The 27555-nt window shown below is 47.9% G+C and overlaps 2 protein-coding genes across 6 annotated transcripts in view; both read left to right on the forward strand.

Annotated features, from left to right (window-relative positions):
• RNF10 (ring finger protein 10) overlaps nucleotides 1-27555 on the forward strand; it is a 202002-nt gene that overhangs the window by 54545 nt on the left and 119902 nt on the right. The window lies entirely within an intron of this gene.
• Nucleotides 123-27310, forward strand: CABP1 (calcium binding protein 1). Of its 5 annotated transcripts, XM_056348083.1 has the most exons (8): nucleotides 817-933; nucleotides 13311-13559; nucleotides 18269-18445; nucleotides 22115-22145; nucleotides 22830-22973; nucleotides 24235-24344; nucleotides 24758-24905; nucleotides 26694-27310. In XM_056348083.1, the coding sequence occupies exons 2-8, from the start codon at nucleotides 13515-13517 to the stop codon at nucleotides 26717-26719; spliced, it is 681 nt and encodes a 226-aa protein (XP_056204058.1). In that variant the 5' UTR covers nucleotides 817-933; nucleotides 13311-13514; the 3' UTR covers nucleotides 26720-27310. The 5 variants fall into 5 exon arrangements, with proteins under 5 accessions (XP_056204048.1, XP_056204038.1, XP_056204058.1 ...); XM_056348063.1 differs by lacking the exon at nucleotides 13311-13559 and having other exon boundaries at nucleotides 124-933; XM_056348102.1 differs by lacking the exon at nucleotides 18269-18445.

A 27555-nucleotide genomic window follows, 5' to 3' on the forward strand; every position in this document is an offset into this window, starting at 1 on the left:
GCCCGCCCGCCGCGCTGCGGGAGCGCCGCCCGCAGCCGCCCGCACCCCCTCGGCGCCGCCGCTTCGCCTGCCGGCGCGCCCCGGCCTGAGCCGGCCCCCGGCGGGGGGAGGCCCCGGCTCACCTGGAGAAGAGGCGGGGGGAGCCCCAGCGGGGGGACGGTGCCCGCCAGCCCCCGCCGGAGCGCCCCTTCCGCGGCCTTTGTCTGCGTTGTCACATGGGCTGCGGTGCGGGATTTAAGCGGGTCTCCGCAGGACATGCCGTGAGCGGCGCGCCGCAGCCCTGCCCGCAGCGGCAGCGCTCCGCCCGGCTGGGGATGCGGCTCTAGCGGCCCCGCGATGAGCGGCTCCTCCATGGCGAAGAGCGAGTCCCGCACTTCGCTGCTGAAGGCGGCGGGGAGCGGGAGGGCGGCGGGCGCCCAGCCCCGCGGCTGCCGTGCCCGGGACGGCAGAGGACAAGGCGGGCAGGCGGGGAGGGAGCCGAGCGAGGAGCCGCTCCCCGGGGAGCCCAGTGCCCGCAGGCCCCTCTGCCACCCGGGCGCCCGGGAGGACGGAGCGAGGGGCGCGGGGAAGCTGTCACATGGACGGGGGGAGAGCCAGCCGGAGCCGGCGGAAGGAGGTCCAAGGAGAGGCAGCGGCAAGGAACCGGTGCGGACATCCAAGCACTACCACCACCTCCCGCCGCACGCCAGCCACGGTCACCCCCAGGACCAGCACCAGCTCTCAGACAGGGATGGGGAGGAGGCAGAGGAGGACTTTTTCTTCAGTCACAGGCAGAGGTCCAGCAGAGAGTCCCTAAAGCTCTCGGAAGGCACTTCACCTCTGTCCAAATCCAGCAGCAAGTACTCCACCAAGTCCAGCGGCAGCGATCGGTCGGTAGAAGCGGACCCCCTTTTCCACCAGCTGCACCCCATGCTCAGCTCGGTCTTTGGCCAGGTAAGGGGCAGAGCGCCTCTCGCTCGCTCCCTCCCTCCCTCCCTGCCTGCCCTCCGCGCTCTCCCCTCCTGCCCGCGCACGGACCTTCGGCTCGCCGTTGCGGAGCCCCCGCGCCCTCGGGCGCAGCCCGCGGCTGTAAATGCACTGCTTCCTGGCCGCCCCTGCCGAACTTCTCCCGGGGGTGAGGCACCGCCGGGGCGCTGCGGGGCTGGCACCGGGCAGGGCTCCGCGCGGGGAGGGGGCGCGGGTCGGAGCCGCCTGCAGCCCCCGGCCGCCCGCCCCGCCGGGCGCTGCGGAGGGCGCTCTCGGTGGTGCTGGCGGGGGAAGAAGTGCCGGTGCTTCCCCTGTCGCCGGGGGAAGTTGTGGCTCTCCCTGCTGAGGGTGAGAGTCAGAGAAGCGGATTTTTAAAATGTATTTACTTATTAGATTCCATCTCTCTGGCTCCCCGCCTTGCTTTGCTGTATTTGTTTACATCTCCTTATGGTACATTTCTGTGCAATCAGCATATGAATCATTTCTGATGGCAGAAGCTGTCAGGAGAAGGTAGTGGGGAGGACGGAAAAAAAAAAAAATCCTGACCCAATTCCGAAGCCTTCCCAGTCACTATGTTAGGATGGAACAGATGCTTTCGGTGTTTGCAAGCTCTTTTGGTACAAAGCTGTCGCTTTTAGCTGCTTCTGGTAGTGAAATTACCCAACAGGGCTACTCTCTAAAAATGAAAAGGCAGAGAGAGACTGGCTCGGAATTTTCTTTTAGAGCCATTTAGGGATGTTACTGGGAGCTGTAATCTCCAGGAAGATTAATGTAACTGCAATCGCCCAGAAGCACAATTATAGGTATAAGCCAGTAGCCTAGGCAGCTAAGTTCCAGCCCCAGAACTGATCGATTAAACCAGAATTAGGATTTGTGGGGTTTGTTGTCATCGGGTCTTTTTTTTTGTTTGTTTTGAAGTGGGTTTGGGAGGCATCGTGGGGCGCCCATCCAAATTAAGATTATGAGGGGAATGAGAAGAATTTTTGTAACTGGGTGGAAGGAGGTCATACATCTGTATCTGTTTAATCTGATCTTAGGAAGCATTGTCTACTTCTGTTCATCTTGACTTCTTCAGAGAAAAATCAAAGCACATCTGTTCTCCTTGACAATTTTGCATCCTTACTGACAGTTTGCTATTTATGAATGTTACAGTTGTGTTTAACTCGGAATGAATATCACCCTCCCTGTGCCAGTGGCGTACCAGAAGTCTAGATTAAATTTTTTGTAGTAGCGATAAGGAAGGGCCTGGTGAGCGGCTTGGTGCTCAGCCAGGTTACAAAAAGCAGTATTCCAGCACCAGGCTTTGAAATCCATGGGCTCAGCTCTGACCTGTGCTGTACCTGTAGTTCTGAGGAAAGTGAAGATGTATCTGAGAACAGATTTTAAGTCTATGGAGCTGTATATCCCAAAGTGTCAGAAATACAAACAAATACATGCCAGGCACAGAAACCTCTCTAGTTTTGAACTCAATCCTTACCTGAATGGCATCTTTATTTTACCTGCTCTGCTGCTTGCATTCCAGTGTCAGAAGACATTTCTGAAAGCCATAAACTTTGCAAAATTTAATTGCAGTGTTGAACAGTGCCTCTTACAAAAAGGAGACAGATACAATTCTAGTTTTCATCTTTTTGCTGGGTACATTGCACAAAGGCTTATAAGCAAACACCAAAATCTTTCTTTTACAGCATAATATTATTTATTCCCATTTCTCTTTGTATTTATCTCTCACTTGCTTTGTTTGAAGTAACTATGAGAGAATGACCCATCTAGTGGAAATTGAGGACTGGCTTTTAGGAGTGAGCTGTAGTAGGGGTGCACAGGGAGTTTGTGGATACAAGAAGGGGAGCTATAATGTAGGATACACAAAGAACTGATTATAGGAAGAGATATGTAAAGATTTTTTGTAGTGATATCAAAATCCTGGGGCAAATAAAAGCCCAAAGGTAAGAACTGTGGATATTCTGTCATGGAACAGAATGATGGAAATTTTGTTTCTGTGAGTAAAGAAACAAATGCTAAGCACTTTGTAAAAATGTGAGTGAGTTTTTGAAGCAGGCAAGGACTTAAACCTGCAGGAACCCAAGTTGCAGCCTGGCCTGAGGCAGGCTCATAAGCACAGAAGTGTCCAGGATTGCAGTATAAGACTGCAGGTGCTGTAACACCAGTCTGTTCCACATTGTAATTAGAAGAAAGCAACTGCTCAGCAGACAATTTAATACAAGAACTTCTCTCCAGCCCACACAGCCTGCTGTGAAACAGTTAAAACAGTAATCTTGCAGTACATAGAAGGAGAGGAGCACAGTGATGCATATCTGCAGCAGCAGAGCACTGTGGTCCGACAGCACCTTGTATCTTGTCCCAGCTCTACAGATGTGGAACACCATCACCCTGTTGTTCCTCTGTGGTACAGTGATGTGGGCACAGATGCTACAGTGGTACAATCAGATTACGCAGAAAAGATTGCAGGGATGACTTCACAGAGAATGTCATTATTGCAGTAACAGCAAAAAGGAGCAGCCCAGAACTACAGAGTTGTGTCTGAGGGAGACAGATTTGTAGCTGTGCAGAAAGAAAGACGGAGTGAAGGCAGAAGTGCTGTGTTTATATAACCAGCACAGCAATATAGTGCACTGTGGGTGTGTACTCAGGGAGAATGCTAAGATACTGCCAGGATACAGGATGCAGTGATATTTTATTAATTAGGCTTATGCTATATTGGTGCAGTGATGTTCTGACATAATAAAGCAATAATACTCTTTCAGGGCATTTTACCATTTTGAAATTGAGTGGTACATGAATTAACAAGTGTAGGGTAGTGTGATAATGTATTAGTATAAGCCAGGATGTCATCTTAGTCTAATGACACGTTTGCACACTGGATCAGTAAGGCAGTTGCAGAAAAGCACTCCGCTGTGGAGTTTATACCAGGTTAGCATGCAGTGCCGCACAGCACTGAGTGCCTGGAGAACACAGCACTGACAATGCGGTGGTGTGGTAACGCAATCCTGTGGCGGAACAGAGATGTGATACTGGTGCCATGCAGTGGGAGTTTGGCAGTGCACGGGTGAGATAATTGTGTAGTGTTGTAGCCTGACAGAAGAGTTTAGCAGTCTAATGATGTAGTAATACAATATTCCAGACAGGAGCTATTCTATACAGCAGTGATTGCTTCTGGTGTGATATTAGTAAAGGACTGCGCCGACCTGACAGCACCATCCCGTTGTACCAGAAGGTAGTGAGTGAGATGTTACCACCATGCTGCAGTTCTGGAAGCACGGCTGTGAGTTAGCACAAGGGCAACGGCACAGACTTATCTGGTGCCAGAAGTGCAGGGTGAGTAAGGGCTGGCTGTATGATGGGTGTGATAGTGGGACAGCAGTGTTTTAAAGTGGCCCTGCAGTGGCAGTAGCTCAGTGCAGTGGGAGAGCAGTGCAGTGACTCACGGGTGTAGTTGGCAAGGGACGCATGTGTGATAATGCAGCAAAGTGGGGAAGCAGTGAGAAAAGGGAGCATGAGCAGGATGTTTCATATAATTTTTGTCTGGTAGAAGTATAGTGTTGGAGTGGCCAAGTAGTAAAGGAGTGTCATGGAGCAAAAAGGAGCATGCTGTCACCGCTGCAGAGCAGAATAGCATGTTGGTGGTCCTGTAGTGCCTATAGTGTGGCTAACAGGATACAGTTTAGCAACAGTGCACTATTGAGCACTTGCACATCTGTAACAGCAGAGGAGCCGTGACCTCTCGGCAGCCGGGATGGTGGGGAGATGACAGCCTGGCAGCAGGACACAGTTTATTAACATGACAACAGTAGCAACAGCAGCACAGAGACTGGGACAGCAGTGCGGTGGCAGCAGGGACCTCGATGCAACAGTTTTGTGGCAGCAGATTCCCGGGGCAGAGGTGATGCAGCAGCAGCAACTTGGCACCGGACTCACGGCACAGTGCTGTACGGGTACCGCGGCACAGAAACCTGCTGGTTCTTGTCACTTCATTCCTCCTGTGTCTCAGCATTGGCCTGGTCGGCACCTTTAAGAAGAGCTTTTTCTGGGCCTTTTCTATGCAATATTAATTTGCAAGTGATCCTGCCATGTGAGACCTGACCGTTTTCAGAGCCATTTAGCTTTCACACCCTGCCTGACTGTTAAATTTTTCAGTGAAGTGATTCCCCAACAGTTTTCTGTCAATTGCCTCTGGTAGCATGGGGATCAGAGGGGTCAAACTATGCCATAGGGATTCATTAAATATTTACAGGCTTCTGCTGTTAGCACAGTGGCCAAAGGGGCTTTTGTATTTCTGTTTGTACAGGGAGTTAAAAGCCTCTCCTATCTGCACCATCTCCCATTCTTGCTTTAATGTCAGCATCCACATTACCATTAAAATAGGGAAGGAATCTTTCTGCATTTCTTGTATCCTTTGCCTTTTCTGGTCCTGCTCCATCTTCCTTTACCCATGGCCTTTAGTTCTTCTTAACAGGTCTTAATGGACATTACAGCAAACCAGGATGACAGAAGAAGCCCTGTTTGGGGCAGGATGTGTGCCCTGGGCTGTCTTGTGTGGGAAGAAGATGTTTAAGAACACTCTTCTCTAAACCAGGTGGGAGTGGGTAGGGAAAAGGTGCCTTGTCCAGCCTTTCACCCTTCTGGTCTCCTCATCTGCAGGATGACCTTGTTCTCTTCAATGGCTTCAGCTGATTCTAATGGGACTTTTGCCCAAGAGCAGCTGCTGCATCAGGACCCCGCTTGGAGCTCTGCCAGTGAAGAGCCAGGGAGTCCTGGCCAGCCCAGCAGAGAGTGGCTCAGTAATGGAAGTTTTCAGTTGCCTCTGTGTATTAGTGAGGGAGGCTGCAGCATGTTGGGCCGTGCTGGAGTGGTGATGCCAGCGATGGAAATTTTTGGGTGTCATGCTGTGGAATGGCAAAGGTGAAGGTGACAGGCCAGGGTTTACAGGCATGCTGTGTTGTACCATGCTGTAAGGCAGGTGAAGCAGTGGCATGTTAGGGCTTGTGGCAAACCGAGGACAGTCTAACACCTGCTCATGTACAATGTTAAATCGGCACAGTAATTTGGGGTGAACAGACTCCTGGCTCAGAATGACCTCAACCGCCATAGTGATGCTGATCCCATGGTGCAGTCTCTGCTTGCCGGTACGGAGCCTGGGTGCACAGGTTAGGAGGCCAAGAAACACCACATCCTCCCTCCCCGACTTTTCCTTTTTTCAGCACCTCGGAAGGCTCGTTCCGACCCCGAAAGGGCGCTCGGGGTGTGCGGGGTGGGAAGGGTGTCCCGGGGCCGCCGTGCAGCCGGCGGTCCGCCCCGAGTTGCGCGTGCCGGGGCTCCCCGGGCCCGCCGGGGCTCCTCGGGCCCGCCGGGGGCCGCTTCCGCAGCGCTGGCGGGACAGCACCGCCCCCGGCCGGTGCCCCGGCCAGGCGCGCTCGGCGGCCACAGGGCGCCCCCTTCTGCGGGCGGCGCTGCGCGGCCCGGCTGGCTCCTGCCCCGGGGCCACTGCCCGGGCCGGCGGGCCCGCCTCGGCTCTGACCCGGCGCTCCTCGGGCCAGCCCGTGCCGCCGGGGCTAGGCCTCTGCTCGGTGCCCGGGCCGCCCGGTGATGTGTCAGGTCCGGGGGAGTCCCGTGGCTGCCGTGATGCAGGCGAGAGCCGGTGCGGGCTTCCTGCTGGTCGCCAGGCGCGTGTTTGCAGGGGTGGGTACGGGGACTTTCGTGGGGCTGGTACTGCCTCTGTGCTTCCGTCCCTGCATGTGTTGCCACAGACCATGTGCGTGCGTGTAGCCTGACAAAGAGCCTTCGTATACATGTCTTATCTGTATACACACAGCCTGTACGTGCGCAGCCTCTGCTGAATCTTCTGTGTGGCTATGCAACCACCACTGTACACGCATATACATTCCTGTGCTTAAAATGATCAGTGAATGCGTACATCCCTGCCTGCTGACACCCGCTATACCTTCCAATGTGTGTCTCGTGTTTTCCATATGTATTGGATGCGAACACAGAAGAACATTGTTTCACTTGAGCACATCCACTCAGCTGCCCCCTTGCTCAGCTTGGAGAAAAATTTATCACATTTATTACTTGTAAAGAGCTTGAGGGATGTGAGCCAGACGTACAGAATCACTGAGGGGCAATGGATAAGCTTCCTGCCTGCAGTAGGTCTGCCAGCAGACATTAATCTTTGTCAGTGATTTACTTTTTAAACAAATCTGTTTTAAAAGGATATAGAAAGACATCAAAATAAAACCAAGCTAAAAGAACATTCATTAAATATTCCGTTCATGAAATATACAGCAGCATGATCTAATGCCCCGAAATACACAAACCTTCTGGTTCGATTCAGCTTATCTTTTGAGAGAAGAAAATCTTTCAATAATAAATTCATCATTATTTAAATTAGTCCACTGTGCCTTCCATCAACCTATGCCACCTTGATTTTTGTTTCATGCAGTACTGGGTTTGAACAAAGTGTCACAGAAGAGTTTAGCTTTAGATGTAGTGGCTGGGCTGCAGGTTTGTCAGCTGAATTAGCTGTGGTTCTTTGTAGCATCCCAGCTTCAGTAACTGTTTTTCCCTGATGAGTCCATGAGTGGTATTGATTTCCAATAACAAGCAGCTATATGGTATGCATCCAGTTAAAGACGCCTAGCTAACTTTGGGCTCCCTTTCAATAATCCTGTGACATTCCTGTGACCTTAGAGAGCAACAGCAGTGCCCATGAACTTGAGTAATCCTCCAATTTCAATCAAATGCCCCACTTAGAAATAGAGACAAACAGCTGTTGTAGCTTGTATGGTCATATTTAGTTTTTTAGTAGCTTTCTGCACCAGCACAAGACCATAAACTCAATACTATCTGTGAATTAAGTAATTAGCAATATTCTAATATTTCTTCCAACCATTCCTCTCCTGGAGTGCTTTGCACCTTGCAACCATCTTTGGAAAGAATATACAGCATTGCTTCATCCCACACAGATGAAATACATTCTCTGCTCTTGGAAGGAAACAGGCAACCGTGTAATGTTGTGAAGCATCATGTCACAATAGTTGAAGGCAGGAAGTAGAAAACCACCAGCAACCCCACTGCGTTCTGCTGAAATAATGCAGAAAGGGTTTAGGCAGTTTGTGACCAGCTTGCTGAGATATAGCCAGAGGTCTCATACTGGGATATGCAGTTCTAAAGGTGCTGTCAGATCCTTACTGAAAATAGAAGTGAGGCAGACCTCGGTTTTATGGTGGCATATCTCATGTAGTGCTACATGGTTGGTTTGGAGTATTTGATTAGTATTGGTTTCCAGGCCTTTGCTCATCTAATAATCAGCCATGCCTTCTATTAGCACCTCCGTGTGCCAGCCAAATACTGAACCCCTGTCCCTTTTATTTTGAAAGCAGTGAGGGAGTCAGGGCAGAATTAGATGCTTTTGCAGTGGTTCCAGACGGACAGAGTGTGATTCATAGTTCTCATGTTCCTGAGCAGAGACAGGGGACCATGTAAGGTTTGTTTTAAACAATCTTTGTACTGCATATACATGGCAAATTGTCACAGCAGCTTCTGAGCTGTCAAGCTTGTACTTGTCTTTTTGTAGCCCATTGATGATCTTGAAAGCAGAAAATACCCACAACACATTGTGCGCTGGCCAATACATCTCCTGCGCAGGGACTTGGAAGTTGGGCTAGCGCAAAATATGTGGACCAGATCTGCATGGAAGGTGTCAGAAGATGGCACGTTCCCATCTCTTTTCATCTAACGCAGAATAAAGCTAGCTAATTAGGCAAAGCTGTTCTAAACAGAAGTTGACAGTCCAGGCTTTGTTACCTTGAGAGGGATGGAAAATATCCTTGGTCTTTTTAATAACCTTTCTGTTGTTTGTGATTGAATATGATCCAATTGCTCTAATGGAGGAGAATATTATGCACAGCATGAGTCAGCAACACTTTCTTCCAGGAACAGTTGACAGCAAAGAAAGTTCCCAAACTCTCTGCAGAAATATTCCTCCCCCTAGATGAGGAACTGGACTGCATCCACCAGTACCTGCTGGTGCCTCCCCTTGAGATGGACTTGCACTTGTCTGACTGGAATATGGAACCATCCAAGGTTCATTCGAGGTTAGAAGACACAACTCAATGTGCAGCAAAAGCACTTGGGAGCTGGATGCAGGAAAGGGAAGCCAGTCGCAGAAGTTCGGTGTGCCAGTGCATGTTCCAGCAATTGGTAGCTTTGAAATGAGGTCCTCGACAGCACTGGCCAGAGGAGGATGTTAACAATTCCAAATGCTTAGGCTCATATGAGGTCATCCAGTAAAAAAGACTGGGTTGTTTCTTGTAAAATACAGATGTATAGCCACCAGCTAAAGGGTGTTTGGGAACAGATTTGAAAGCTACTAATCAATATGTGCATGCTCCACTCTGTGACAGGAAAAAATAGACCAAAAATTCTTGCCCTGTTAGGATAAATTAAATAAGGTGGAATATTTTAAAATACTAAATCTTCAAAACATGCAATGGGCTCTTAAGTAGAACTGTGGACTTTAGTGAAAAGATGCTAGGAATGAGTTTTCCCTGCTTTCCTATATACTCACCTTAGAGAGTTAACCCCCTACCTACTGATATTTTCCTATTGCAGTGTTTGTATTAAGTACAACCATCTGATAAAATGTTCCAGCAAATAAAAAAAACATGCACTGAAACTGTCCTGGCATCTGAACAGCCTCCTTGTGCAAATCCATACATCCATACTGGAAATTTTTGCCAAGCAAAGCTACAGTCTCATAAGCAATTCCAAGTTTTGGATTGACTTTTGTTCATTCTGTTGTGGCTGTTAGATATTTGTTGCCCCACTGGATAAAGTTTCTGGCAGCTACCAAGTGATTAGCTATGGTGGGATCCAACATTTTCCTATGAAATGAGCATTTCTGCCAAAGGTGCCAGCCCAAAGTGCAGCACTGCTGCTTTTTAAATGATCCAGACATATTAAACAACCTAAACCACTCCCTGTTCAATGCCAGGTTGCCCAGCCCCCTCCCTGCTCTGTGCTCAGGTCAGTGAATGTGCCAAATGCTTCCTTCCAGTGAGTTGAGACCTTGGTCTGTGCCAAACTGCATCCACTGAGGTCTCTGCTCTTCACCTTATACCTCAGAGGAGAAGAAGAGATGTGGGCACATAGGCAAGACTTGCATTTCACAAAGTTCCTACTGATTTTTAGAAAGTTTACAACAGAGCCCCAGGCCTTAAAAGAACAGTGTGATTGCCACAAAGAACAGTGTGGGAAAACCAGTATACATGCATGTGCAGCCCTCCCACACGCATACTGACTACCCCAGATATAGGCATACCCACAGATCAGCACCTACACACAAATGTTTTTGACACACTTATTCTCAGCATCCTGTTCTCTTACAGCAGCCTCAGTTGGAGGAAGGGAGAAAATATGTTTCTTCTAACCTAATCTTCTAATGACCTTTCTGCCAACTCCACTTCCCTGCCTGTGTCTAAGCTGCCCATGGAAGTGATGGGAAACAAGATCACAATGTAGAGAGTGATTTTCCTCCTCAAGAGGTCATTGGGGTCTGTCTGCTAGATTGTGATGTGCTGCCCAATTGCTCTGAAGAGATTCAGGGTAAATAAGCAGATAAGAAAATTGTTTACAATTGTGTCTCTTGGGCCCCTTGCAGCTTTGCCGAAGTTCTTGCAGAGTCAAAGGACTGTGACTGTGTTGCAAACCTGGTGCAAATGGGCTTCCATTGCCTTTTCCCTTCCTGGACTGCAAACTCCCTGCAAAGCCCGGCAGCAGGTCTCAGCCCTCTCACTCTGCCCTGCACATTTCCTACAGCTGCCTGCAACCGCAGGGAAGAAAAGTGGGAGAGCAGGCAAACTCAGCAGCATGCCATGCTGGCTGGCTCTGAATGCTCTGGTACAAGCTAATATTTAGAGGGTGACCATCTCAACTTTTGTTGAGAGTCTTTTAGAGCTCTGTAAGACATACTCAACAGCTGTCTTCCAAAGCTGTCCTGTAGCAGTCTGGGGCTGTGATGGGTTCTGGCAGGAGATGCCTGAATCCCTTGCTCCTCTCCCTCTTGCCGGGAGGATGCAGGAGACAAGCACTTCTCAATTGCAGGGCATTCCTGGCCTCTACCCTGCCTGTCAGGGGGGAGATTCATTAGCAGCAGGGAGGCTCTCTGCTCTGGAATTGGAGTAATTTGTCTCAGGAAGGAGCCCAGGCGCCTTGCTAGCTGTGTGGCAGCTTCTGCTCAAGGGAGACAAGCACTCTGTCAATAAACAAGGAGCCTGGGGAATGGCTCCAGCTGACAGAGGACATTATTAACAACCAGCGCTTTGGCCGAGGGTAGATCAGCCTCCCACTATCTGCTTTAAGAGGGGAAGGAAAAACAGAGCTAAAGATGGCAGCCTTGAGAGGAGCTGGAGTTTTGGCATCCTCCTGCAAAGTCCCCTGCTGCGAGGCCTAGGGCTGACACAGCCCTCACAGAGTGACTGTATATTTTCCCAGTGTCAAGGGTCTTCGGCTTGTGACAGGCTCAGCTCAGGAACAGTTTTGCTTCCCAGCCCACCATGGGTGGGCTCACCTACGAAGGTCTTCCAGACCAGAGCTTCCTCATTCCCTCTCTCCCTCTCTCAGTTTGCCCTGGGTACAAGGGGTGTCTTCCAGTATCCGCTTCTGCAGCTTCTTGCTTTAGAAGGCCTGTGGATTTTTGTGCAGCTCCTTCCCTTGCCATGCAGTGAAGAAAGCATTGAGGCAATTTAAGAGAAGGCTGTTCCACTGCTTTCACTTTTGGGAACCTAGTATTAGTACAAGGAAGAGCAAGAAACACCATCCCACATGGCCATATACTTCTAGCTGTGACTGGAACTGGAGAAGCTGTTGACTCTTGTCATGGCTGGACTCCTAAACTCATCTCCTCAGGTGGAAGAAGCCTCTAAGATAAAACAATTGTTGATTCACTTTATAGTCATACTCCATTTGCCACAGCACCATCAGGGTGGAAGAAGAGAAATCTCAGCTTTGTTGTGACATTGATAGTTCGTCCCTCTCTGTCTTACAGCCCTAGAGCTGCCAGGAGAGTGAGTCCTTGGCTCTTGCGTAAAAAAGCATGTGGTGCAAGCGCTCAGCCCATGGGTTAGGTCTTTGTAGACCCTTTTGTTTGGAACCACACCCACAAAGTTAGTTGTGAAATCTTTCAGCTGAACACCTGAGTGTCCAACCAGCTTTCTGCATAGACAGACAGGGTGTTTCATCAGTGTCATCTTGGTCTTCACAGTTCTTGAAGGAGGTAGCTCTTCATGCCATGGCTTCTTATCACTGTGGAGCTGCAGCTGTGATGGTTTGATAGCTAAGGGTGCTTTCACTATGCCGTTCAGATCCTGTTGCCTGGGTATAATGGTGAGAGTTTTATGCAATTTAAATCTCTTTTCAGACTGAATGCTCTTATGCTTAACCTGAGATCAGAGGAAAATGTATTGGGCACTGACGCCTTTCCTTTCAGCGATTATTTTGTTACCACAACAGGCTTAAAGTCCAAAGTTCAGAGCTGGCTGGAGGTTTAGAGGCCTCTTATTTATTCCAGGATTTGGGTGCTTAGAAATGGAATGGATGGATCTGACGTTCAAATTCTTTGCTTCCCATTATCTAGCTTGGGACTATTCAGATTTAAAATTCAGGTGTGAGCTCATCTTTGGCAGAGTTGTGCAGGTAAACCACCAGTTGATTTCTACTTGCAGAAAGCTGGAAAAACTTTACAGCAAGACTGGCTCAAGGTCTCTCCCTTGTGGTTAAAAATTACTATCCTGGGGCTGAGAGTGTTGTAGGGTCTCTGGACTGCTGCCTGCAGGCTCGTTTCCACCGCGGCAGGAAAAGAATGAGGGAGTTTCTAGGTCTGCTGGTATTTAAAAGCTGAAACAGGTTCCATCCAGATAAATGGTCCATTTCTGCTCTGAAACGAGCTCTGGACTCTGCTCCAAGCCCATAAGTGGATTGCCTTCTGGCCAGCCTAGCTCTCTGGTGATTGAAAAGCTGAGAGGAGTTAGAAGGGGGGTGGTTAGGGATGCGATGTTCAGAGGCTGTGTGGACCCAAACTAGCTGGATTCACTGAACTCATCACTGAAATCATGGTGCCTGTCTGTTTTAATTCTCCCCGAATCAGCCCTCTCCCATGAGTTAAACAATCTTGCCTGCAGATTGAGGGGGGTGGGAGGGATTTGAACATTAATCTGATGTAGATTATACATCCGCCTCCCTCTCTCTCCCCTTCTCACTCTCTCTCTCCCTCTCTCCCTCTCTTTCTGTCTGTTTCTCTCCCCTCCCTCTCCTTCCTGCTCCATCTCTTCAAGAAAGTGAACATAAAGTAAAAACACGGAGAGAGAGAGGCAGAGAGAGAAAAAGCTCCCTGAAGAGGGAAGCCCCAGCAGCCAGTAGCTGTTTGGATTTGCCTGGTGCTGCCTTTCTTGCTTTGCTCCCAAGGAATACCTTTAATGGGATCAATTGCTTCAGTTCCTTTATAACCAAGTCCACCGGAAAGGCAGACTCAACATATTATGGGCAACTGTGTGAAGTCTCCACTGAGAAACCTCTCAAAAAAGGTATGTTCCCTGAATCAAAGTACGTTGTGCGTTTCCAGCCCTGCTTCTTGGGATGGGTGACGTTGTGGGCAGATGGGAATGGGAGGTGGGAGAAACACAGAGATGTGTATGAAGGGTTCAGCTCTCTTCACCAGACTTTTTTTGCAAGAGCTGCTCATGCAAGTGCAGCCGTTAGAGCCTCGGATGCTGAGAGCCATAACGTGTGTGTAAATAAATGTGCGCATATGCATGTACAGGAGTAGGCTTGTGTCCTGCTCCATGTGTGTGCGTATAGCTGTCCTCTGGATACGTGCAAGCTTGTGTTTGTCGATGTGCAGTACACTGGCACACGTCTTCTGTATGAGCATCTTAATGTATGTGTATATGTGTGAGTTTGTGTGTGTGTGTGCATGTGCTTCAGTTGAGAGGTATCTGCATGAGTCTAGTTATGTGTCATTTCTGTAGTGACATATATTCACATATGTGTGAATGCATGTGTGTCTGTACGTATTCCTGTTGGTGTGTAAAAACATGCACACCTAACAAGCTCATCCAAAGTGTGTGTGTGTCCTTAGCTCTTTGTGTCTCTGCGTATGCATCCTGAGGTGCGTGAGCAGGTGTGCAATGATTGTTGTATACCTGCTTGTGTGGCGCTGTGTGTATACCTGACAGTGGATATCCTCACAGAAGTCTGTATGTAGACATGTGTGTGTTTTTGTGTATATCCATTCTTGCGTATACACATATCTGGTTTTGTTGGTATCTGTTTGAGTAAAGAAGCATGTTATCCTCTGTGATCTGTTTGTCCACGTCTCTTTGAGTGGATACTCTGGGCCCTGGCTATGTGTTTGTGCATCATGTTGCATGTCAGCATGGCCCATGTGTCTACATGCTTGGGCCCAGCTGGACTTCATCTGGGAGCTGCCATGTGTATCTGTTAGGCTTCAACACACGATCTGCTCTGTGCTGAGGTTTTACAGTGATTCCAGGATGATTTAGATTCAGGAACCATTCTGCTATTAGGGACTAGATTGAAATGGGAATGACGTGCCCCAGAAATATTTGACTTGAGTTTGACTGAGAAGGGTCTTGCAGCACTGTGTACCTGTCAGCCGCATGGTTCTCACTTAGCATCGCTGCAAATCTAATAACTCAGCAAAAAGCTATGCAATTCATTCCTCGTAAATGAAAAAGTTATGCTAAGCATCTGAAGTATTGCAGTGAGGAGATACCCCTGTGGAGACTTTGCTGACAGTGAAATGCTGCTGCCATCAGGATGCTCCACTCAGGAGACCTTGCCACCCAAGAAAGCCGCTCTGAGAAGGAGCTGCTGGGGACAGGACCTCCCTAGCAGGGAGCTTCTTCTGGCCAGAGATATGTCTCTTCTGTGTAGAAACAGTTTGCTTGTTATCTCGGCTACTGTAAACAAAGCCAGTAATGTCATAGTGCTGCTGCAGGGGAGCTGGGATACACAAGGAGGGAATTCATCACCAAGCAGCTAGGCAATGCTCAGACCAGTCCCTAGGTCAGGGTGACCTTCGGGGAGAGGCAGAAGTAATTGAGGTTCACCCAAATGTTGCATATACGGAAAATCAACTTGGTTGCTTGTAGGTTGCCTCCAACTTGCAATAAGATGAGTTGGCTGCAGCTGTGCTCAAAATGATCAAGGCAATTGCAATTAAAGCCTGAGGTGTGGCCAGGCTGCTTGAATCAAAACGGATTCAGGAACTGATAAGCTCTGTGTCGTCAGTCTTTTAGGTAATTTATGCTTTCATTCCTAAAAGCTGCTTCGAATAACACACTTTGTGCCTAGTTAGAAGGCCTGGGATGGCAGGACTAAAGAGAGAAAGTTGTGAAGCTGAATTAGAATATTTCTCAGACATCACTCCAGCCAGTCATGAATTAAGGCCTCAGGCACTCACCCTGACAGGTCCTGGGGCTCTGCTGTTCTTTTGATCATGACACACATGATTATAGTGGACACTTTGCAGATCAGTCTTAACACTGCACAAATTCACTTGGCTGTTTTATGATCCCCGTCTTTTTTCTCAGATTTTACCTTGGGCAAACTAATTTTCTTGAAATGGTAAAGAGGAGGGATTGTAGACAATGTGTGTGAGAGCTGCTCTTGGATGACACACTGATCTCTTGAATACATGATTTCAACCCCAAATTTGGGAGTCACTCCCAGGCACTAGTTGTCTTGGTCTGGGACTGGCTGACACGGGGATACCTTGCCTGTTCAGGTGGCAATGCTCAGGCTTTGTCTCCACAATGTCTGCTGTTGGCAGCTTTGCTTTCCCACTGTCACAGTGTCCTCCCAGTAATCACAGTGTCCAGCCTGGCTGGCTTTCCCTCTGAGAGGCACTGCAGTTGGGATGAAGAGGTTCCTCTGGGCTTGCTGCCCTGCAAAGTCCCTCTGACACACAGGCAGGAAAATGAAGTGAATCCTCTTGTGCTTCTTCTGTGCAGAAAAGAAAAAGATGTGGCATCCAGGTCCCTCACTTTGCCACCCTTCACCATCACTATGGCCATCTCTAAATCAGTCTGGTCTCTCTTCCCTCTCCAAGGTCAGCTGGTCTGACACAGCCAAGGGCTGGACTCAGGAAGGGTAGTGGTTCTTTGCTTGGGGAAGAGGCAGGGAAAGCCTGAGGCTCCCCAGTCCTCTCCTTGCATTTTCCTTGTTGTGCACACTGCTGCTTTCCCTGTAACGGGCAGCTGACATTGCTATACCTCTATTTGCTATACCTCTATACCTTGTGCCCGTATCACAGCTCCCTTCCCGGCTCTGCTGGGATGTAGGAGGAGCGTGGTGGAGGGAACTTGTGGGGATACTTGCAGGAGAAACGGGGCGGGGGGGGTGTCTGCTGGCAGAAGGAACATAGAATGCCATAAATCCTGCCTGCAATGGGAGAGCAGGGCAGGAATCCCCTGTTGGGGTCTCGCTAAGCCATGTGCCGTGTTGTCCAGGCACTGCGGCAAGTTGACTGGTCAAGATCTTTGGTGGCTCTTGGCAACAGTTTCATCAAACTGGCAATCTCTGTCTGCACAGGAAAATAACAGGATGACCATTCTGTAGTACTGCTGTGGCTTGGTAATAAGTTCTGTCGACTGGAAGGGTCAGCAAACAAGGATTAGGAGCTGTGGGGCCTTTGATCTTTCACATAGCTTCACTGGAATTAAACACAGAACCAATGTGGGCTATTTTAAGTGATTCATATTATTTGGTATATTAAACTGAAAAATGTGCCAGGAAATAAAGCTGATAATTTTGAAAATACATTGCACTGATATCACAAAGCTGTGCAGTTCAGCACAGATGCCTTGACATTTAGCTGAGCTAGTAATATGCCATTTGTGGACGGATGCTCATCTTTCAGGTTTTTAAGGACAAGTGTCCTGTGTCAAATTTAATCAGAGACAGATTCCTTGCTCATCCATGACTGCAATGAAAATGCTTTTGTGCGTCATCATTTTCTTTCTCCATGGCTTGCTTTTTCAGTTGTTTTTGTTTTGATGCTTGATATTCACATGACATTATACATGAGCAGATTGGTGTAAGGCTGTGTACAAAAGGCGAACTACAAACCATGTGTGCAATATAATAGCACATGGCAGGCATAGAAAGTAGATACAATAGACTCGGACAACTGTAAATGGGGCGTGTGTGTGTATCTGGTCTTTTAGCCTGAAAAAGCACCTCAGGCTTTAAGAAAAGGGTTAATAGAGACAATGGCAATTGACAGAGCTTCTCTGATCACCCTTGGGAACACCAGCTGTAAAAGTAGACTCATTCCTGAAGAGGACTCTGATGTATGATTAATGTTTATTCTATAAAACCAAGGGTCCTGTGGGTTGTGCTGGCTTTTTATAGCTGCATGGGAATATCAGGATAAGAGTTTTCTTGCAGAGCCAGGGAAATGCATTTCTATAAAAGGAAAGCAGTGCCTCCTTATAAAATCCAGTGCTGGATTCTGTTCTGGAGCCTGAGCTTAGCAGGACGTGTGCACTTAGGAAAATGTGCAAATGCAAACAGACAAAAATGTTGTGCCTGTGCCTGATCTCCGCTTTGGGACTGTCAGTGATTAGAAGAGGCCAGTGCAGTAACTGCCTGAGACCCTGAGGATGTAACTAATTAGAAGTGGCACAGGGAGTGTGAGCCTGCAGTTGGCAGAGCCACCTGATGCTGTAAACGGCCTTCTAAGAACATTATAAAGTGTGTGATGCTGTGTTGCTGAAATGTAACGTGGAGCCTAGTGCAGTGTCTTTGTGCAGGCTCTGCCTGGCCTCCTGGGGATGCCCTGGCCAATGTGGCTCTGCTAGCAGCTTCACCCGGGGCACAGGCTGGCACATGTACTGTTAGGTGACATGTGCTCGTCCTTTGCAGCTCATTCAAGGGATTGTTAACTCTGGGGCTGATAGTGGGAGCGTGGTCCTCTGGGCTGTGACTGGGTAGATGTGAGCAGTGCTGAGAGTTTGATGTCATTTCAAAGTTTAATTCTCCTGGTTGGTTGTACTTCTATCAGCTTTTGAAAAGAACTCCTGGACTTACTGCTTCTGTACAAATCCTAATAGACCAGTGGGGGGGACGCAGTGTGGACCAGATGAAGGAAATTTAGCAATAATGTCTCTGCGAGGTGGTTCAGTAAAACTTCAGAGGAATGGCTGGGTGAGATGGGGAGGTAACATCCTCTGTTGTATTGTTTGCTTGCTGCTGGTTGGCTGGGAAGATCCGCCATGAGGAGAAGACGTGCTATAAGGCTGTCCAGACGAGTGAAGAGGGGCCGTCGTCTTGCGAGTACCAGGGTCCGCTCATGATGCTGGCCCAGAACTGCGCCGTCATGCACAACCTGCTGGGGCCAGCATGCATCTTCCTGAGGAAGGGCTTCGCAGAAAACAGGCAGCCTGTACGTAAGTTACACCCAGCCGGGCAAGACACGCACAAAACCACACGGATGTGAGATGGGGATGCAGAGCTGTTCGCATGCTCCATCTGCGTGGAGCTCTGTAACCCCCAGCCCTGGGTCTCGAGCATCCCAGCTTCAGCTCCAAATGCAAATACAATCACAGGCAAATGTCTAACCTGGAGGATGTGCAGAGATATCTCTGTGCCTAAAGAACAAGAAAAGAGGATTCTAAAAATGCAGCTATGGAAGATAGATCCAAACCTACACTCAAGTAGGCATAATCATATGGACTCAGGAGAAGGACTTAGGACTTCAGATCTTACTAAATCATACGGACTCAGGAGGAGTCCAGTGTTCAAAGCTATTATTCCAGCAAGACATCCACATCTGATTCCCAGAGGCTCAGATTAGCATTTAAGGCCTAAATTGCCACTTAAATGTAAATCATGGCATCCATATCGGGAACAAGCTGTCCCACAGAGATGCCCATGTTTGCTGCTGTTCCTGTCAGCTCACAGTGAGCACGCTAGTACCAGCAGAAATAAGCATGGATCTACCTCCTCACAGATACCCAAACACAATCCCTCATAGACAATCATACCCAGCCTGACACCACAGCAATCCCAGCCAAATAAACCAAAGAGCATCAGTCTGTCCTCATATTTGCAAATAGTGCCAGACTACCAAATGCTATTACCCATACATACACAGAGATAAATAGCAAAAGCACATCTATCCATTTAGTCACACCTATTTGTAACTATGTGTTCATATGCATGTAATGCATGCATTTATATACAAACAATAAAAATATGTGGTTTTATGTAAATCCAAATAGATACACCTGGGCATGTTAAATATACATAAATATGCACCCCAGTGTTGTATCTTTACAAGAAGTAAAACATGTTTCTGCATATAGACATTTGATTCCTACAATAACATGAAATTAAAGACATCAGAAGCATATGCTTAACACAATTTTTATGGGTACGTATGAGTGAACATGTGCATTGTCAGATATTGACCCAGTGCATTCGATAGTCTTGTGGTGAGACAAAGCTCACCCCAATCACCTGAGAGTCAGAGCTTTCTTGGCTTTGTAAGAAATCTCTTACTCATACGTTGATACAGCTATTTCTATTTCTGAAACCTCTTCTTCAACCAACAAACAAACAAAAAAAGTCATTATTTGTCCTTATTGATCAAAGGCCTTTTGTTCTTCCTAGCCTTCAACCACTAAGTGATCACACATTCCTTGCGCCAGTTCACTAAAACATAAAACGTAATATTCTCACACAAGCACACTTGGCATGGACAGAGCCACCTGTCCTAGGAGACAGGTCCAGCTCCCTAGTGGAAGGCTGGAAGGCTCGCAGCTGGACAGGTATCCATCCTGCTTAGGCCATGGAAATGCACAGTACCCTATGAAGTCTCCAAAATAGGATTAGTGATGTCTGTAACTACTCTGATGTAGAATAAATGCATCTGATAAACAGCTTTACTTTTACTGACTTGATACCAACAGGATTTATTGTGCATAGAAAAGAAATAAATGAGGTTAAGACCATTATGTATAATGGACTCTCTGAGGGTCACCTCTGCTCATATCTAGGATCTAAGCTCTCTGAACCATTTTATTCCTCTTTCCATATGTTCTCCAAAAGCTTTAGAGTGATTCGGCCCATGTTTTCCCAAGCCATTTTCCTCCTTTATCATTTTAGGGGATCTTCTTTCAAATTTAAAGCAGCAAACCTCTTCATGATGTTAGTTATTGCTTGAGTCAGATTTTTGGAGGGACATAAACCCTCCCCCTCCTTTTGCATTCGCAATCTGTGGTGCTCTGATGGTAGAATCTGCATGTGCAAAGATATGCTCGGAGCCCTGCAAATACAAATGCCTTGGTGTGCAAAATTAGAGCCAGTGCTGAAGCCCCCACTTCTGACACGTATCAGTCATGTCCATTGCAATGTGCTCTTCAGCGAGTGAGGAGGAGGACGGTCTTGTGAGGACTGTGCTGGAGGAAGGCCTGGGTCCTACCCCACCCACTCCCACAAGACAGCAGTTACCATGGGTGAGTCACGGCACCCTTTGCCCCGTGGTGATGGTAATCATACCCCTGCATCTGCTGCTGCGCCAAGTCAACTATCAGCATCCAGCGGTTTCTCCAGGGATTAATGTTTGTAAACTCTGGAATAAGGTGCACAAGGTGTTGGTACTGATCATGGGTGGGTTTCATCTGCTATTTTATCTATGGCAGGAGGGCAATAATGCCTCCTGCATCTGGTCTAAGGAGTTTGAATTGTTTTATTACTTGGTGTTGATGAAAGCAGAACAAATGGGATGACATGTTTGAAAATACCAGGTCTGTGAAGGATGAAACGGCAGAGCCAGTGTGCTCTGACAGTTCCATCCAGCACAGAGATGCCTCTGGGAAGGTTATGAGTGGCAAGCTGGTCATTTCTCTGGCACAGCCCACTTCTGCACAGACGTAAACCAGTGTGTGTCCTAGTTTGCTATGCACTTTGCGCAGCTGCCATGAGAGTTTCCAGAAGAGCCTGTGGTTAAATAGCAAAGGATCATCCTTCTCAAAATGATCAAGGGCACCGTCTCCAGGGGTGTGTGGTGAGGCTGGAGGACACCTGGAAGGCAAGGAGAAACTCCCCATGGTTGAGGGGAAAAGCCGAGAGTGAGACAACAAAAGAGATCGCATTTCTGTGTTTCCAAATTCTCAGATGTTTTGGATTTGCCTGGGAGCCATGAGAGGAATTAGAAAGGGCATTTAAACCAGAAAGCAGTGCATTTCCATGCTCGTCTCTTCTTCCTGGTGCAGTGTTGGAATTTTCCTATACTCTTTTATATCCTCCCCCTTCTTCCAAGAAATTCAATTTGGATGTTTGAAGTTGCAGTGTTTCCTGAACATGGTGAATCCTTGTCCTGTTTTGTTTGTAGATAACCTTGATGATGTATATGTTGTGTGTCTGCCTTCATGCCTGGTTTTAAAAATGCTTGTATATGGAGTTAAGCCTGGGGGGAAGGGGGAAGTTCCTGCCTTTTTGTGGGGACTGATTGTAGGACGTGGCACGGGGATGTTGGCTGTAAGAGAGCCCATGGCTGTCGCTGTTCTGCCAGAAGGACGGGGATCAAGCAGTGATCCAAGAGATGACAGTACGGACCTGCTGGTTACAGGGATTGCTCCCAGCTGTTTTGATCTGGCTGTGTCAGTGGGAGCTGCAGTAGGAAATGCAATCAGAGCTCTAGAGGAGATCATAACTGCTGCAGGGACAGTCTCTGCTGCAGGACTTGGTGCTGGGGAACGATGTAGGAGTTTTCATGAAGGTACTCATAGCACCATCAGGTGGGGAGGCCACACGTACTGCTGGGCTGGCCCAGGTCTCTTCTGTTTTGGGGGAGCACCTGTCATCCCCCTGTCTGGCAGATGAGAGGGAGAGGGGCTTCCACAGAAAAGCATGCAGGCTAACACCCCTCCCATTGGGGAGGAAAGCTGGGAAACCTTGGTAGGTAGATGGTATTAAACATGTCATCACCTTCTTGGTTCTTCTCTCACTTTCTGGCTTGTCCCAGAACTGTTTACGCCAACAAGTGCTATTCTGAAACTATGTTTTTGGCAAACAAATGGCTTTAACATAGTATGTTCTCTTTTTGCAGGATAGAGAACTGCGTCCGGAAGAAATTGAAGGTAAAATTTGTTGCTTCTTCTCTGTCACCTTCCTCTCTGCCTAGCGAAAACCTACTGGCTGGCTCTTCCAGGTTGGCCCCCATGGGGTAAAAGAATTTGGGGCAAATCAAAGAAGATGGTTAGTGGACTAATTCCTGGAAACCCCAGCAAAAGAAATAATATGTAAAACTACAAAAATGATGACTGTGAAGGAATTTGCATCCATTCCAGCTTCTTCTGGGTGGGAGGATAAGTAAAGTAATGGGATATTGGCTGTCAAAGAACTGCTGTCCACCCCAGCTCCCACAGAAAGTGCTGTAGAGCGTGATACAATAGTATGGCTCCAGGGAAGCTGTTTTACCTGCTAATCCCTACAGTGAGGGTTACATAATATAGTGCAGGGGTAAAAGTTGGAAAACTTTACTAGTTTCAGTTTCTTTAGGGAGTGCAGTTTAGCAATGATCAGTTTGTGACACTTGTAGTCCAAGCAGGCTTTCCTGTAAGGCACGGGTCAGCAGTGCTGCTGATAGATGAGCTTAACATTGCTGCAGTCATTGCCTCTTTGCAGGGAGATTTGCTGGGAAAATACAGAGTATTTTAGAAAGTCTGCCCTCATAAAGTGCTGCTGATTCTGGGGAGGTTTCTTGGAAAAGGTATTTCAAGCTGTCACTGACAATATTGTTCTTTTTTGATTCACTCCCACAGAATTAAGAGAAGCCTTTAAGGAGTTTGATAAAGACAAGGATGGGTTTATTAACTGCAGGGACCTGGGGAACTGCATGCGAACCATGGGCTACATGCCTACTGAGATGGAGCTAATAGAGCTCTCCCAGCAGATCAACATGAACTGTGAGTAATATCCACCTAGCTGTACCTCCCCGTTGCTGCTGTGCCCTGCGTCATTGCCTCAGGCTCTCTCAGTCTCCTGCTGTATCTTTTCCTTTGGATTCCCCCCCCCCCTTCATTTGGTTTTCATTTTCATTCCTTATCATCTCTCCTGTTTGTTTGTGGTCCCTAGAAGTTGATGCCTTTGTTTTTTGCTTATGAAAAAGACTGTGTGTACTGTGCTGTATGGGAACAGTGAGTGGAAGGGTTGTCCTTCATGCTTACGCTGTCAGGTATAAATCTGCCTTTGATAGCAGCAATTAGACATCAATGTGTTGTTATATTGAAGCTGTTGTCAGATGGTGTCAGACTGAAGAAGGAGCCTGGGAAGATGCTTTGGTCAGTTGGGTGATGGATGGGCTGTTCACTCTGTGGTGGTTGTTTGTGGATCTGCTGTGTGCCTGGGGATGGGCTGTGAGTAGGCTGTGCTGGCAGCGTCAGATGGGGGCATCTGCTGGAGTCATGGAAAGATGTGACAAACATGTCCAATTCACTGTAACTGTGTTTGTGCCCCTTGTCTTTCATTTCTTGTCACCTCTTGTCTGTGGCAATGCAGGGTATTACTCTCAGCCAGATGGGGAAAAAGATATTTAGTGCATGTTATTTCTGACACATGATGATGTAAAAACGACAAGTTACATGGTCAAGGGAAGGAAAACAGTTGTGACATACACACTCTACCACACAAAAAGCAGCTGATAACCCTGGCACGCAAGTGCTTAGAATATGAGAGTGTTACTGCCAGCTTTCAGATAGGGGACAAACAAGAAAAAGGACTAATATGATGAATAAGCAGTTGGGCATACTTCAGCCACTGCTAATGGAGCAACATCACTACTGCTGCAGGGCACTGCCCAGGACATGCAGGAAAAACACATATGCTGTGCCCTTGCTATAACCTTTGGCACAGGCACAGCAGAGGGTTGCTGCACTAGAATGATCAAGCCTCTAATACCCGTACATGATGTAATACCAGTGCATGATGCTGTAAAGATGGGACAGTCCATGGAAGCCTAGGATGGAATAGCTTGGGCTCATTCCGCCTAGCCCACAAACCAGAAAATACAAAGACAGTGTAAAACTACCACTGCTTTTCCTTCCACTGCCCCGCACCTTCTGTGCTTTGCTTCCTGGAGAATCAAGGGCACACAGAAGTGCAAAGTGAGTGTGGCTAACTTGGCTAACGTATGGAGTTCTTACACATGACCTTTCATCTTGTCCCAAGTGGGTGGCCATGTGGATTTTGAAGATTTTGTTGAGCTGATGGGACCAAAGCTGCTAGCAGAAACTGCAGACATGATTGGTGTAAAAGAGCTCCGTGATGCCTTCAGAGAGGTGAGTGCTTCCTGCCACGTGCCCCCAGAAAGGTGAGCAACAGGAGACAGGAGAGAGAGAAGACCCACTGAGGAAGAGGAGAGGAGGAGGAGGAGAGAGCAGTGCAGTGGAAGACAGAGAAAGAGCCAAGCCAGGCATGAAACAAGGAAGGAGCGGAAAGTCACTAAGATAAGGGAACCTTTGAGGAAAGGAAGAGGAAAGCTGGTACAGACACAGCAGTTATGAGGGGTTTCTGAAAGAAAGAGAAAAGACAGACTGGATTCAAAATGCACCCAAAGGAGGAAAAGGAGAGACACAAGAAAATGCAGGAAAAACAGGGCACTCAGGAGCAGAACCATACAAAATCCAACCTAGAGCAAGATCCATTTCCATTAACTGTATTTCCCCTGCTGGTATTTTCCATGTGCTTGCAGTTTGATACCAATGGTGATGGCGAGATCAGCACCAGTGAGCTGCGAGAAGCCATGAAGAAGCTTCTAGGGCAGCAGGTGGGCCATCGGGATATTGAAGAGATCATCCGGGACGTGGATCTGAATGGAGATGGGCGTGTTGATTTTGAAGGTGAGAAGGGATGGACACTCCCTGTCCATATGCTGAGGCGTGAGTCAGAGTTTCAGCTCAGAGGCCTAAGTAGAGGGGAAGATTTGCATGCTCAGGGCCCAGGTATCTGAAGCATGGAGAAAAAATCAAACAAAATTTTTTTTTGCTAGTCAGCTGAGGAAAATGGAGAACATTGGCCCACACAGGGCATTCCTCTGCTGAAGTGTTCATTTGTGTATCGTCTCTTGCTACACCTCAGTTTCAATTGGGTCTCCATAATTCTAGCATGATAAGACATATGCCCTGTCACAGAGACGCAGATTCTGGTGCACACATGGTGTGTCAGCCTTCTTTTTATGGGGCATTTTCCTTTCTGTTAAATCTGTTGCAAGAGCTGTGAGGAAGCTGAATTGGTTTGGAGAAAGCATTGCACTTTCCATTTCCTCTGGCTCACCCTGGTATCTGGGTTTATAGAGAATTTGTTTCTGTGCCTTTATGCCAGAAGATGGTCATGTGCTAGATGTACTCACTAGGACTGCAGATATCTGATGTGGTGTGGTGTTAAATCCTAGTGATATTTCATTTCTTCTCCCACTTTTCATGACAGAAGGACTTGGAAAAATATGAGTAGTTAGGCTACTATCCTAGCCATTACCCACGGCAGGAGCAACATCAATAGAGCTCAGGGTTTCTGGCAAGAGAAGCAGTTGCTATCAGACAGGTAAGCGAATATACAACCTTGAAGGCGTGAGAGCATGGCAGGCTGCTTGTTTTCCTAGTGCAAGTCCGGATGTCCATTTGCTGTAAGGGTGAAGCACAGGAACTACAGAACTGAAATAAGACTGACGTAATTTTTTTGGCTCAGAAGCATTCCTGGGTCTCCTGCATGACAAGGAGCCTCAGTCCTCAGTATTACTGAAGCTTCTGAGGGCTTTGAAAATGCTAGAAACTAGAAGCATCTCTCTAGAAAGTATCTGGTAGCTGCAGTTGTTCTAATGCACTGGCTGATTACACGACAGTAGCTCTCCTTGTTTCCAGCTAAATTATACTAGACAGCTAAAATACATGAAATGCTATCCTAGTATCATTTTCTCTGTGAGTTACTGCTTTAGTTGTCAAAGGACAGCTCCATCAATGGAAAAGGAGAAGTCAAGGGGGTAATTTCCACTGCCCTCCACTTTGCAGAGTTATTAGTTCCTCAGCAATTCAAGTGCAGAATGAAAACACATTTATATTTGATGGCATTTACACTCAATTTCAACAATTGTAATTGACTTCACAAGCTGCAGGGTGGTGAAGAAATAGATCCAGGGTATCCCTACAGTTAACCTGTATCTTTAAAAACAAGTCCATCAAAAGTAAACTTTTCTCTACAAAAATGCTGGCACCTACCAAAACACTAGTGCTTTCCCACACTAGTATCTCTGTGAGGTGGCAAGCTGACTAAGAAATCATACTGTGTTCCCAAGACTACACATCGAGGTTCCCTGAAGTTACAGTGAAGGGAGACAACACTTGCCGTAGTGTCTCACAAGGAGCTGATTGTGCAAACAAGACTGTATGTGGATGGGAAGGAGTCCGAGGCAATGAACTGTCCTGCTAGTGGGATCGTATCACCATGTCTAATGCAAGGATTAAAGCCCGTTCTGTGTGAGCTCTCCGGGGCCATCACAGAGCAGCACAGACCTGCTGGCAGCATGTGGACTCTTGGTTGCACCCTGGCTGCAATGCTGTCTCCAGGGAATGAGAGCCAGGTTAGGGACCATGGATGCCTTCTGCTTCAGGGCTGTCTTTTCTTGTTGGTTGCAGAGTTTGTTCGCATGATGTCCCGTTGAAGATTATTCTCAGCTAAAGAGGAACCAGCACCTTAGAGAGGGCAAAAGAGGACCTAGATGGAGCATCTAGCCCCGATGTTCCCACATGAAGGTTTATCGGCTGGCTGCAATTGGGACATTGCAAGATGACCTGCTGCTCCTCCCTCATGGTGGTCCCCGTGCCCCTCCACCCTTTCACACTGTGAAAGACTTGCAACTTCCTACAACTGGAACCATTCCTTGGAGATGATTGCAGGAAACTGCAGAGCCAGGACTTGCCATGATGCTTTCATGGGATATTGCAACTTTAGACTCCTCCTCCCCAGCTTTATTCTCCCACCAGCTGCTGCAAAGCAAGAGCAGTAGAAATCCTCTTGGCTTGGTGGATGAGAGCAAAGCCAAGGACTGGTGGCAGCCTCAGGGCGTGCTCTGCACTTCTTGGTTTCCCTTGGTGAACCGTGTCTGTGTTTGCTGTCTGTGTGTGTGTGTCTATCTGTGTGGAGTTATTTATGCTTCCCCAGCACATATTCGCATCTCCTGTGGTTATGTTTACCAAGAGTAAATTCAAATACATGTCTTGTGGGGGGAAAGCGATAAATATGCACGCTGAAATGATGTGGAGCCTGGATGTCCCTGTGAGAGGTTGTGGCTGGGGTGGGGGAGAAGGGCTTCAGCAGATGCACACCCTGGCATCTGCACTGGGGTCCAGAGGTGAGTCCTTGACGTGGAAGGGGAGTCACTGCCAGCCACTAAGACTGCAGCAGGGCTCTGCCCTCTCTCTTGCTCTCCCATGTCTGAGGGGCCTGGAGGTGCCTCATGGTGAGGGCAGTGTGGAGGGTCCCCACTCCTGCGTGCCC

The sequence above is a fragment of the Falco biarmicus genome, chromosome 1 (assembly GCF_023638135.1).
Source record: "Falco biarmicus isolate bFalBia1 chromosome 1, bFalBia1.pri, whole genome shotgun sequence".
Classification (NCBI taxonomy): Eukaryota; Metazoa; Chordata; class Aves; order Falconiformes; family Falconidae; genus Falco; species Falco biarmicus.